The sequence below is a fragment of the Poecile atricapillus genome, chromosome 1 (assembly GCF_030490865.1).
Source record: "Poecile atricapillus isolate bPoeAtr1 chromosome 1, bPoeAtr1.hap1, whole genome shotgun sequence".
In the NCBI taxonomy this organism is placed as follows: Eukaryota; Metazoa; Chordata; class Aves; order Passeriformes; family Paridae; genus Poecile; species Poecile atricapillus.
In genome coordinates, this window is record NC_081249.1 from 67809645 (window position 1) to 67822460 (window position 12816).

Genomic DNA, 12816 nt, shown 5'->3' on the forward strand with positions numbered 1-12816 from the left:
TCTTTCAATATGAAGCTCTGCTGACATCAAAATTTGTCCTGAAGATCAAAGTCGTCAACTGCTGGTAAGCTTATAAGATTGGCCAAACACATATGTAACTTATTTTAAAATTACTAAAACTACATGCACTTCATCATCATAAAGCCCCTGTTTACCACTGCCACTTTCATACAGCAATTAGTGATTTATCATGCATTCTGCACTCCAATCGTTACATATTACAAAGCTGCACCATCAGAGGAAAAAAAAAAGTGCCAGCAGAGAATCACAGCAGAACCTATGCAGACATCACAGGCCTTAAAAAGTAAGATTTTTCCTGTTGTTTAATCTGTTTTCTCATCTGCCCACTTAAAGAAACTTTGCTATGAATTAAAGAACACAGAACTAGAGTTGGCCTTGATTTCACCTGATTTGTGGTTAACTTGAAAGTGTTAAGAATAAATAAACTTTCAGAGTAATCAATATCTACCATCAAGAAATGGATTCTAATACTAGCCACTCTAAGCATTAATATGTATGCATATGTGCACATGCCAAATCTAAAAAACAAAACCAAAAAACCAGTACCACTTTTACGTGAAAAAGTCATTAAAGCCATTACAGCTACTCTGCATCTGAGAATCTCCATTGACAGATATTGGAGGACTCAAAAACATCTAGAAAAGTTATTTATAAGTATTCAAAATCCATTAGGACCTGCAGTGAAAATGAAAGGCAGAATTCCTCACCTGACAGAGCTTACAATCTCAATTCTAGAAAACAACTTAGAAAGTCATGAAAGGCAAAGTAATATCAATAAATGAAGAGGGAAAAGTGACAGAAAGGATACTGCAAAGGAGAGATTCTCCTGGAAGCAATGACAAAGCATATGGATACCCACAAAGAGAGGGTTACAGACACCCAACACAGATTTACAAAGGACAAATCATGCCTGACTGGTCTAACCTTTTAGAATTAATTGAATGTGCAGATGGATAAGGGAAGAGCAACTGATGTCACCTACCTGGACTTCTACACAGGCTTTGACACAGGTATACACATAACATTGGTATCTCTAAATTGGAGCAATGTGGGTTTCAGAGATGGACTACTCAACTGATAAAAAACTGGCTGGATGGCCATGTCCAAAGGATTGCAGTCAAAAAAAAAAAAAAAAAATCAATGTCCAAATGGAGATCAGTAACAACTGGTGTGCTTAGGGTGGAATACTGGGACCAGACTGGCATTGTTCATCTTTGTTAATTACACAGATAGGAGGGTTGAGAACGTCCCTCAGCAAGCCTGTGGATAACACCAAGCCAAGTGGTGCAGCTGATACACTGGAGGGAAAGGCTTCCATCCAGAGGAACCTTAACAGGCTTGAGGACTAGGCCCAGGGGAACATCAAGAGGTTCAAGAGCCCCAAGTGCAAGGTCCTGCACCTGGCTCCAGGGAAACCTCAGTATCCATAGAGATGGAGGGATGAAGGGATTGAGAGCAGTCCTGCAGAGAAGGACTGGGGTCATTTGTGGATGAAAAACTGGATATGAGCTTGCAGCCCAGAAAGCCAACTATGTCCTGGGCTGCATCAGAAGGAGAGTGGCCAGCAGGGCCAGAGAGGGGATTCTCAACATGTACTCTGGTCTCCTGGCAGCCCCAGCTGGAGTGCAGTGTCCAGCTCTGGAGCAACAGTTTTAAACTGAAAGAGGAGAGGTTTAGATTAGACATATGGAAGAGATTTTTTACTGCGAGGATGGCAGGACACTGGAACAGGTTGCCCAGAGAACTTGTGGACATCCCATCATTGGAGATGTTCAGGGCCAGGTTGGATGGGGCTTTGAGCAACCTGTTCTAGTGGAACTTGCCCCTGACCACAGCAGGGGAGTTTAATGAGATGATCTTTATGGGTTCCTTCTGATCCAAAGTATGCTATAATGCTACAGTAAAATGTGATACTAACTGGCTTATACATGCTGAAACCCTATCATGTTCTAATTTGAATATCATTTCTCAAAATTTCCTTCTGAAAATTCAGGGAAAGTAAGCATTAGACACAAAAATGGTGACAACACATCTGTTAGAATAGCCACGAACAGTTAAGACTGTTCTAGCTGGAAAATAAGTGATAAAAGTGAGAGGCAGTGGAGGGCAAAGAGCCTGCACTTTAACATACTGAAAAGAGTAGCAAAACAATGAAACAAAACTCTGATAGGTACTACAAAGTTAACATTTGCAATAAAGCAAGATTTGCCACAGGAGGGAAATGACTGAAGAAATGAACAGATTTTGATCACTGGGTTCACAAGAAAACAGAATATGCAAACACTACATTGGCAAGGCTAGTTTGGCATGACATTATACAGCTTGAGTATCCTTTCCAGAGCAGAAACAGAACGTATTTGTCATTACACCGAGTGCCTATTTTTCTCTCGACTAATTTTGTTCTGAACTGTAAAAATCTTTACCATTCATTTTGAGACAAAACTAACATTTCTATTCAGTTTTGGAGTAGGAAAGCTGAAAAGTATCAGACTTTGCTTTGGGTGTAAAGGCCTTCAGTTATTACCACTGAATTCCTGCTGTAGTTTTGCTAGATTTCATCTGCTTAAGTAGTTTAAAGCTCTGTTCCATTTCTCTTGTTTTTCATTGCATTTGGGAACTGAGTAAGGGCTCCTTTTCATAGGAACACAGAAGCTTAAAATCCACATAAACATAATATTAAAACAATATACAAGCCTAATAAGGACTGTCTTACCCTGGTACAGGAATGATTTTTCTAGTCTAACTGTAACAAACTCCAAGCAGCTTTAGAAATTAAAAAAGATACTCTGCATGAAAGTAAACAATATCCACAAAGGAGTCATACTATGTTTTCTAACATTAAATGCCAATTTAAAGTCTTGTGACATTTAAAATGGGTCACAGCTTTTAAAGCTTTAGCTGGACACAGGAATTAAGGTCTAAAATGGCATATCATTATTAGTGCAGTTATCTTCTGGACAGGATTCCTTCCAGAGGATTTCTTGACTTCTGGAAAACCAGGAGAATACCAGCAGCTACACAAATAACAACGGAAGTCCCTTTATGACCACCTTACTCTTGGGGTATGAATCAATTTCTGTGCAATTTGCTAAGTCTAAAAGCCAGAAATAGAGAGGGTCCCTATACCTCTACTTAACAATATTAGAGTTATTGCCTTACTATGGGCTCATAGGCAGAAGTTAAGGATGAAAATTCCAGCATGTGCTAAGGAATATCTCCCTGCTTCTTTTAATATTTGAAGGATGCCAATTATTTTTGCAGACCTCTGCATCCTGAATATATTCTACCCATGGCTGGGAAACCATGTGGTATGTTCACCACAGCTCAACATACTTTACAGCATCTCATTTTAACTTCTAGATATGTTATAATGCAGCTGGGGTATTATTTAAATACATACTGTATTTCTTAGTTTATCAGTATTCTAACATTTGACTAGTCTAAGTTAGTATTCCCCCAATGGACAGCCCAGCATTACAGATCTAATTCTCATCCAAAATGAGTTTTCAGGATTATGTAATGGAGAAATAACTTTATGCCGAGGCTGAATATTTTGCATAAAACCAAATTTGCAGAAATACATGTAACATACAGAACAAACAACTATATACTCGTACATCTGCTGATAACCCACAACTCCCAAGAAATCTCCTTACATTTATGGCTAGTGCACACAGCTGGTATTGTTCTAAGGTGATGATTTCGTGGTAACAAGGTTCTTGTGCCAACTTCACAATAGCATTCCCTGCAGCCAGCCGCAAGCGAGACATATCAGGTTTACTGAAAAACAAGCACATAGATTGTGAAGGTTAATTAGCAAAAAAATTATGCAATTATTTGACTTAATTAAATCCAGTAAGTTTGCATCACTGAAAAACAAGTACTTAAAAGGAAAGAAATTACTGTGAACTTAGCCACCCCCATTCCAGCAGAAGATTTGAAGCCCGAAGTGATTTTCATAGCATCACATTTTACAGCCTATTCCCACTTAGCATTACCTGGTCCCAAACTGGCAATAAAAATTTTCCATCAAACTTTCTAAAAGTTCCACATGGGTGTGAAATAGTTCTAGCTGTGCACTGAGCCAGGACAGTCCATACTGCCCCTCAGAGACCATATCTAGCAGTAAGATACTTCTGCTTAGCTTGCTGGTCCTCCTTCAGCAGGGGAGTCCTGCCAAAGAAGTAGCCAGCCCATTTCTAGTCCCCAAAGTTGCCAAATTTTCTAGCTCAAAAGCAATGCTTCAGGCCAACATAAATTGTGATTAATTAGACACTGTAATACATGACTATGTGAATTTTATTTTAAGAGAATGGCAAAATGTCTTTTGAATACAACCATTGAAAATGTTTATCAGATGTGTGGCAAATTTTCTACAGCACAGAACTATGACATTCTAAACTCCAAAGGGTTTTAAATTATTTTTCTCTCTGTAAGCATTAGTTTAAGAAAAAATACAGATAGTATTTCAAGAAAATCTCAACTTTATATCTAATATCGATACTTTCAGCAACTGATAGTGTCTTCTGATACTGATAGTCTTATTTCATGTTTAGTACAGACTAAAATCAAAATCCTGCTACAAAGACATGAAAGATTCAACTTAGCTGTTCTACATAACCACAAATAGAAAATTTGTATAATCTTGAATTTTGTAGGACTGTTATGACTTATAAAATTAAAAAGAAAGACTTGGAAAGAACAGTTGAGATACTGTTTATTGATAAAATTCGGTATTAAAAAAATACAGGACTGGTGAATTTAACCTACATATGCTAACAACTCGAAGAAATCGGTTGTCGATTTATAAGCAATTTAAAAAAGTCATCAATCCTACTGCTTCAAAGTATGAAGGATGAACAAGAGAAGGGATTTGTTGTCCAAGTGGGACCTTGCCTTCATCTGACACTCCAGGCTAAACCATGCTTTGAAGTAAAAAAAAAAATCTCTTACACTGTCACTGAAAGGCAGAGTTGTGTAGATTTCAAGAGGCATAGGGACAGAGTCACTTTTAGGGCTGATGAGGGCAATAACACAAAGAAGATTACAACATGACTGGTGGCCTCAGCATCATCAAAGGCTCCTGAGCCCTGTCACTTTCATTTAATTCAATTATCTTTATCAAATCATTAAACATTGTTTAAAAGACAAGTGCAAGCCATGAACACTAAAACTGACTCACATAGAATGACCTCATATCAAGTACAGTCTAAAAGGTTATGTTCTGTCTGAATGGACAACTTTACTCTTTTCAAAATCTACTCCAACTCAGAAGGAGCAGTATCAGGTTTGCACAGAAGGGACACAGTAAGCATTGCCAGAAAGAAGATATCCTTTTTGCACTCAATGGGTGAAGAACAAAGGTCAGGAAGTGTCAGCAAGTTCCACGCAGAACTGACAGGCCTGAAACATCATCTCCTCTGCTTCAGGTTTTGAGAGCAATTGCTAATGTAGGCAGTATAGCTCACAGAGACAATGGACTGGCCCTTCTATCAGTTTGGCGCTTTCCTGAAAAGCAATAGTGAGAACCACAAAATAATTATTACATGTCCTGTCAACAGGGCTCTTGCCTCATTCAGCAGTGGATGCACATTTTCCCTAGACTTCCTTTTGTCACTCAGAGAAGCTCTTCTCGTTGTCTTTGTCACTTCTCACTACATTTTATCCCAGCTGGGAGCTGACTTTCCTAACTGTATCTCAGATGTTGTTCTCTGCATTCCTGCCGGATTACCCATCTCTACTTCCTCCTTCATACCTCATACAACCATAGAATAGTTGGGCCAGAAGGGACCGTTAAAGCTCATCTAGTCCAACCCCCTCAATGAGTAGGTACTTGGGAGGCCTGTCCAACCTGACCTGGAATGTTTCTAGGGATGAGGCAGCTATCACCTCCCTGGACATACTGCTTCAGTGTTTCATCACCCTCACCATAAAAAAAATGTCTTTGCTCTATCTATAGGCTCCCTTTAAGTACTGACAGGTCACAATGAGGTCTCCCCAGACCCTCCTCTTCTCCAGGCTGAACTCCAACTCATTCAGCCTTTCCTCATAAAAATGCTCTACCTCTCTGATAATTTTTGTGACCCTTCTCTGAACATGCTCCACCAGGTCCATGTGTTTCCTGTGCTAAGAACCCCAGAGGTGGATGCAGTACTTTGGGTAGGGTCTCACCAGACTGAGTTAAAGAGGCAGAATCAAATCCCTCAACCCATTAGCCACGCTTCTTTTGATGCAGCCCAGGTCACAGCTGCCTTTCTGGGATGTAAGCACAGATTATTGACTCATGTCCACCCTTTCATCCACCAATGTCCCTAAGTACTGCTCTGCAGGGCTGCTCTCGATCCCTCTTTTGTGTTTGAATTTTGCCAGGAGTCTCTTGCTCATCCAGGTACAGTTTGCTGTGTCTGACCTTCTGCTGTGACCACTTTTGAGCACTGAGGGATAATTTTTGAATACTAGATAACTAGCTTTTTTCAGCCCCTCTTTTATCCAGGCCTTATCCAATGGGTCCTACAAGCACATTCTTGTAGAGTCCCAAGACTGTTCTCCTGATGTCCAGTCCTATCTTGTCTTCTGACACCCTTCTTGCCCTCAGGATTTTGAACTCCACCATCTTAGGATCATTACAGCCAAGGCTGCCTCCAACCTTCACATCCCCAGTAAGCCTCTCCTTGCTGGCATGTATAAGGTCCAACAGAGAGCCTCTCCTCATCAGGCCCTCTACCAGTTGTGTCAGAAAGTTGTCATCGATGCTGCCCTGGATTGTTAGGCATTGCTGTGTTGCTCTTCCAGCAGAAATCAAAGAGGTTGAATTTCTCCACGAGGGCCAAAGACTGCATACATTAAGTTGTTTTCAGCTGTTTAAAGGCCTCATCCACTTCCTCTTCCTGGTCAGGGGTCCCATAGCAGACACTCACCACGATGATACCGAGAGCAGTCTTCTCTTCAGTCCTAACCCATAACATGTCCACTGGCTCAACATCCATCCAAGATGCAGAGCTCCAAGCTCTGGGATTGAAGAGTTATCTCCGCAGCAACATCACATGTCACTGCGGCTTTCTCCCTGCCTGAAAGGATCCCTCCCTAGCCCTCCATGAACTTGATTTAAAAATGGAGAACTGATCACATCACTATATAAAGTTTCTGCTTTTACTTTGGAGCAGAAAAGGAGTGGGAAAATTAAATTTCTAAAACAGTAAGGAATAATAATTCCAAGCATGAAAATACACAGGATCACAGAACTGATCCATTCACTAACTACTGCATAAATCAACCATTTGCTCCAAGTAGTTGTGCTGAAAATCTAAATTACTGCCACTCAACTCCCTGGCAACTGCCACAAATGGTCACATTACAGAACTTAAAACTATGAAATAATTATTTACAAAGAACTTTAGGACAGCCTACACAGTTGCTACAAAGATAATATACTAGACAGCTCTCAGGTCTTCAATTTTGCACACACACAGTATGGGTTCTATCTGCATAACTATGGTATAATATTAACTCTACTTGAAAATAAAAACCTTTTTAAACACACTGGCACAATCTACCCATGCCTTTAACGGCTTTTGTAGACATAAATTTCCAATGTTTGGCAAGCAATAGTAGCTGACAACTTGTCACTTTTCCTACGACAGAGGATTAAGAAGATATCCTGAAAAACAAGTTGTCTAACAGTCACCTAAAAGGTAAATTATTTATTGAGACTTAATCCTGTTTACACATTTCCTTCTAGCTTTCACTTTTAGAGACCTCAAGGGATTAGCCTGCCTCCAAGCAGAAGTGTCTTGTGTACTAAGTATTTCCACCTGGTTTATACAACATACTATTATTCTTTATTAGAAAGCCCACCTACTGGCATTTGGCATACACAGAAATTGGTACACCAGGAACAGCAAGCTGTCTAAAAAATTAAAACAAATTTTTGGAAGGAGGAAGTCACACAGTTTATTCCTGCAATATGAGTAATGACCTATTGAAGAGAGAAATAAAAGCAAGAATATGAGACCTAAAATTCAGCTGTGTACAGTGCTAAAAAACCTGAGACTCAGCAAACTTACATAGGAACCAGCCAAGCTTACCATCACATCTTATTTCATAAGACGAATAAATTGTTAAGCAGTCTAACAGAATAGTCCCCCACTCCATCATCACATGAAAACATTAGCATCTGTTAACATACCTTATTTTCCCCTGCTCTGTTAAATCTCCATCACTGTGTAATATTGTTGTTAGCAATCTCAGAGTGGAAGTTCCTGACTTGCTGTGGTTGTTCTTCATTCCTAGCAACCACCGAACCATCATCTTGATGGCCTGAATCTGAAAAAAAATAAAAATTATACCAAATCAAATCATATCATAAGCCTCATTTTCAAAATAATCTTTTCTCTTAATTTAATCACATAGTATTTTTTTTCCCAAGTGCTTTTTGCTGGTACAAACATAAGTCTGTCAAGACTGCAAAACATCATTTAAATACTGAAAGATAACTAGACATACTCTCACTAGACAGCAACTTTTCACTGAAAGTCTCATGCATGTATTACAGCCAATAAAAATCACACAGTTAAAGTTTGAGCTGTTGCTTCTACAAGCAATCACGTATTTTGTCCTTTGAAAACATTTTCTTAATTGAGCTTTCATCCATTAAATACTGTGAAACAGGCTAAACAGGTTATACTTATTTAGAAAATGTTACTGGATCAAAAAGCAGAACACATTTTCATCTTTATCTATTACTACAATTCATAGAATATTCTGAGTTGGAAGGGACCCACAAGGATCAACAAGTCCAATGAATGAACCATATGGGGACTGAACCCGTGACCTAGGCATTAAATTCCTTTGCCCTCTATATTCTCTATTTATCTATGTAATATTTGAGCTTAAATTTAAGACACATACTTGAAAAAACACTTAATAGACATCTTGACTGTTAAGAGTAGAGATCTGTACTATGATAACTTACCCTGGAAAAGGATACTTTCTTTCACAGCTATTTAAAGAAAAGTCTCAAAGTTAGTTACATGGGATAACTTGATTTTGCCAATGGAAACACCAAGTGTTTTGAGGCAAGCTTCTGTCAGTATGCAGAATCCAGTGACTACTATGAAACACTGAGTAATTTCATTTCATTCAAGTGAAAATAAGACATCCATTTGGAGATAAAGTTTGTTTTAGTATTTGAATCTCTTTATCCTTTCATATGACAGAGACAGTAAAGAAAACAAACAAGAGTATCTTCTTAAAGCAAAAGGAAAATGCTCATCTGAATCACATAGACATCCCTTAGCAAAAAAAATAAAATAAAATAAAAACACTGAACTCTGAAGATCAAAACCCAAAAGCTTTAGAAAACAACACTTTTCGTACATGGTAACTTCAAATATTCTCATTAGTGGGAAAATAAATTCTAGTAACTTTTATATAAACATTCACCCTATCACCAAATTAAATCTATCATACCATAATTCATATATTCCTTGCAACAAACTGACCAAAATGGTACCATCAGATCTCAGTTCTAGGACTATCACTTATATGTGAGTTTAGTTTTTAGGACTGTAGTTCATTTGCTCCACCTTACTGGGTAACAACAGAAAGTTGTAGGATGTCTGTCTCTCCAGAACTCAGAATGCAAATAGAGTCTGAGGAACAGAAATGAAATTGTCTTGCCCTCATTTTCAAAGGGCCTTTTCCATTGGAAAAGCTCTAAATATCCACCAGAAGATTCTAATAGCATCAAAACAAATACGATAATTGTAATACAGCAAGAATAGCATCAGATCTTTTCACAGCTCACAAATTCAATTTATTCATGTCATAACCAGGACTTGTAACCATTAGTGCCTCCCATTTGTTGGGCAGATGGAAACATGACAGATCTCCTTGATCTTCAAATAAATGATGTATTCAGACACGGAACAGACACAGGCTACTTAGTCCCCTGACCAATTTCAATCTGCTTCTAGTAAGTCCCTCCATAATGTCTTTTCCCCAATTTTATTATCCCAACTTATTCTAGTCTTCCTTCCATGCAGTCAAGTCCAAGTCCTGTCTCCTTCAGAATTTTTATCTGACCCCACTACTTTCCCTATTTCTTTGCCTGTGTTAACGATGATATGATGACATTCCAGCAACCATTCCGAATTAAGCATTCCCAAGAAATTAGTACAGGGCATGAGAATTCCCCCAGTGACTACTACTGATTACCTGAAGACTTTGTTAAACATAACATGAGTTTGGACTGCTGTCATGTTTTAAATTCTCCCTTGGCAACCAAGCAGTGTAGCTATTAAAGGATAATTCCAGTTGGAAGGAGTGTTAGGTGGTCTCCAGTTCAATCTCCTGTTCAAAGGAAGTCAGCTATGAAATTGCACCACACTGGTCTCCATTTTATGGACTGTGGTGTCAGAATGAAGACTGCACAGACTGTCTCGGCAGCCTGCAACCTCTTGCTACCTGTTGCATGTCTGACTGTTCTCAGGATTTTCTTTATATTCAATCTGAACTTCTTGTTTCAATTTGTGTTCTATGAGCCTAGAATTCTCCTCTGAGATAAAAAATTATTATACACAACATGAAAATATAAGAAAGTAAAGATGAGACAGAACCATATCAAAGACAACACTGTCTTTCTGCTACATCACCATTATGACAGCAGCTGGCTCAAGTTTCTAGTGCCTGAGGTTTCAGAGCCACAAAGGCTGCAAGTTTGTGCAGTAGCAAAAAATGAAACAAAGCCTACTTTGAGCATAGTTAGAGAAGTATTATGAGAAATCTTATATTCCAGTGATATGGAAGGAAACAAGAAATATCACTGCTACTACACAAGCCTTAATCCAATGCATGGTGCACAGCACTCATTACAGGTCACTGCCAAGAGATTATTGCTTTAGAATTCAAGTGCCAGGTGTAGGCATTCCAGTCTAACTTCTACAATCATTAAACCAATTAATAGTTAATACTGTACTGAAACATTTCTCCTCAGACAGCCTTTCATCTAAAGTTTAGCACCCGAACCTAAGGCTGTCCTCTATCAGTCTACATCTGCTAGGCTGGACAATACTAAAATTTAGTTTTCATCAGTCCTTTGCACTTTCATACTCCAATTTGCTAGTTTTAAAATCCCCACTAGAGATATAATAATGCTACACAAGGAAAAAGAGGCTTTTAAAACCACAGTAAAGAAAAGTACACTATTACAGAGAAATAGCTTATAAACTAATGGCATGGTCTGCAGCATACATGAAGTTTAGGCTCCTCAGTAGTAATAAATGCTAATTAAATTTGCGAATCAATTTTCACAATAGCCTGCTTTCATCTGCAAATAAAATCTTCCAGTTTTCAGCTTGGCTTCAACTTCAAATTGCCTTAAGAATTTCTGCAGATTAATTCCCTTCCAAACAGCCAAATGAGGAGTTTCATCAATATAAAAGTACATTTTAGAGAATTAATACAGCTTCATAAATCATTAAAAATAATTAAGAAAAACAATTAATATTTACTACTTCACGTTAAATGTACAATCACTGAAGCGAAATCATGTCTATTTAAAACTAGCACTTCATTAAAACAAAGGTGCATTCTTTTAAAAATTTTTGGAGTATACTGTGTAACTATGGAATTGCACAAATATGAAAAATATCCTTTGTGTAGTCAAACAACTAAAATCAACAAATCAACTCCAAACAACCCCAAGCCTTTCCAGTATCAAGTTCTGTACCAAACTGCAAACCAAAGTACTTACTAACCTAGCAGAAAAGAAAGTCTGCTAGGAAGAGTACCTGAGCAACTTCATTCAAAAGACATTAGAAACTAAACAACTTATGTAATATAGAGCATACTACAAGACAAGCATCTCATTCTGAAAGAAGTGAAAGCAAAAATCTGTCCCTGTTCCAAAGGGCATTGAAAAAACAAATGAAGATATAGAATATATTTTCCACAATGTGAATCTATTTCTAATTAGCTGAAAAACTGACTGACAGTATCTCTTATGGAGTACAGAAACTGCAATACACTTACTCCAAAATAAGAAAAAGCTTGTAATGATACTTTTAGGTAAAGTACCAAAACAAACTTCCCACCATTTTAAAGTGATTTTTTTTCTTAAATCCAGGCTTTTCTCAAATACATATTGCACACAGAAAAATAAACAATGTAACAGATTTATTCATTTAATGAAACTGACAAATCCAAATCCCATTTTTCTTTTTCCAAAACAACACTGAAAATTTTTTGCAATGTCATAAAAAATCCACAGAAAAGCAAAAACTTTTAACAAAATTTCTATAGTATTTAACTCCTACCTTGAAGAGGAGGGGAAAAAATTTTACTTGAAGTAATCCGGCTATCATCACAGTTAAGTGTCAAAAAACAAAACTAAACCTATAAAGAGCTTATATAAAAACTTAATGAAGCGTGTACATAAATTTATGCATAACATAATAATTTTAAAGTATGTTTCCAAGAGCAAATCCTTATTAAGTATTACAAACATAATAGACAGGTAAACACAGTACATGCTACTTACTTTAACAAGGGTTTCAGGAGACACTTCTTCATCCGGGACCCAAAGTTTTGTTGTCTTTTTTCCTGGAAGCTAAACCAAATGTTACATTTGTTACACTACTGTTACTCTTTGGTGAAACTTGTAACCTCCTCTTTCCTGTTTGCTTCTGGAAGCAATACAGCAGCACTCCCTGGTCAGCTTTATGCCTTCTGTATCCCACAGAAGTAGCCACTGCAGAGGTGAGATACCTCACTATCCAAGTATCATAAAATTTAAGA

General features: G+C 37.9%; 1 protein-coding gene across 4 annotated transcripts in view; it reads right to left on the reverse strand.

Moving 5' to 3' along the window:
* Nucleotides 1–12816, reverse strand: part of PDS5B (PDS5 cohesin associated factor B) — a 100015-nt gene that overhangs the window by 21648 nt on the left and 65551 nt on the right. For all 4 annotated transcript variants that reach the window (XM_058845047.1, XM_058845029.1, XM_058845039.1 and 1 more), the window contains exons 22-24: nucleotides 12560–12628; nucleotides 8207–8343; nucleotides 3678–3801 (exon numbers count right to left, since the gene is read on the reverse strand). In XM_058845047.1, coding sequence (XP_058701030.1) covers nucleotides 3678–3801; nucleotides 8207–8343; nucleotides 12560–12628 — 330 coding nt within the window. The remainder of the gene's footprint in view (nucleotides 1–3677; nucleotides 3802–8206; nucleotides 8344–12559; nucleotides 12629–12816) is intronic.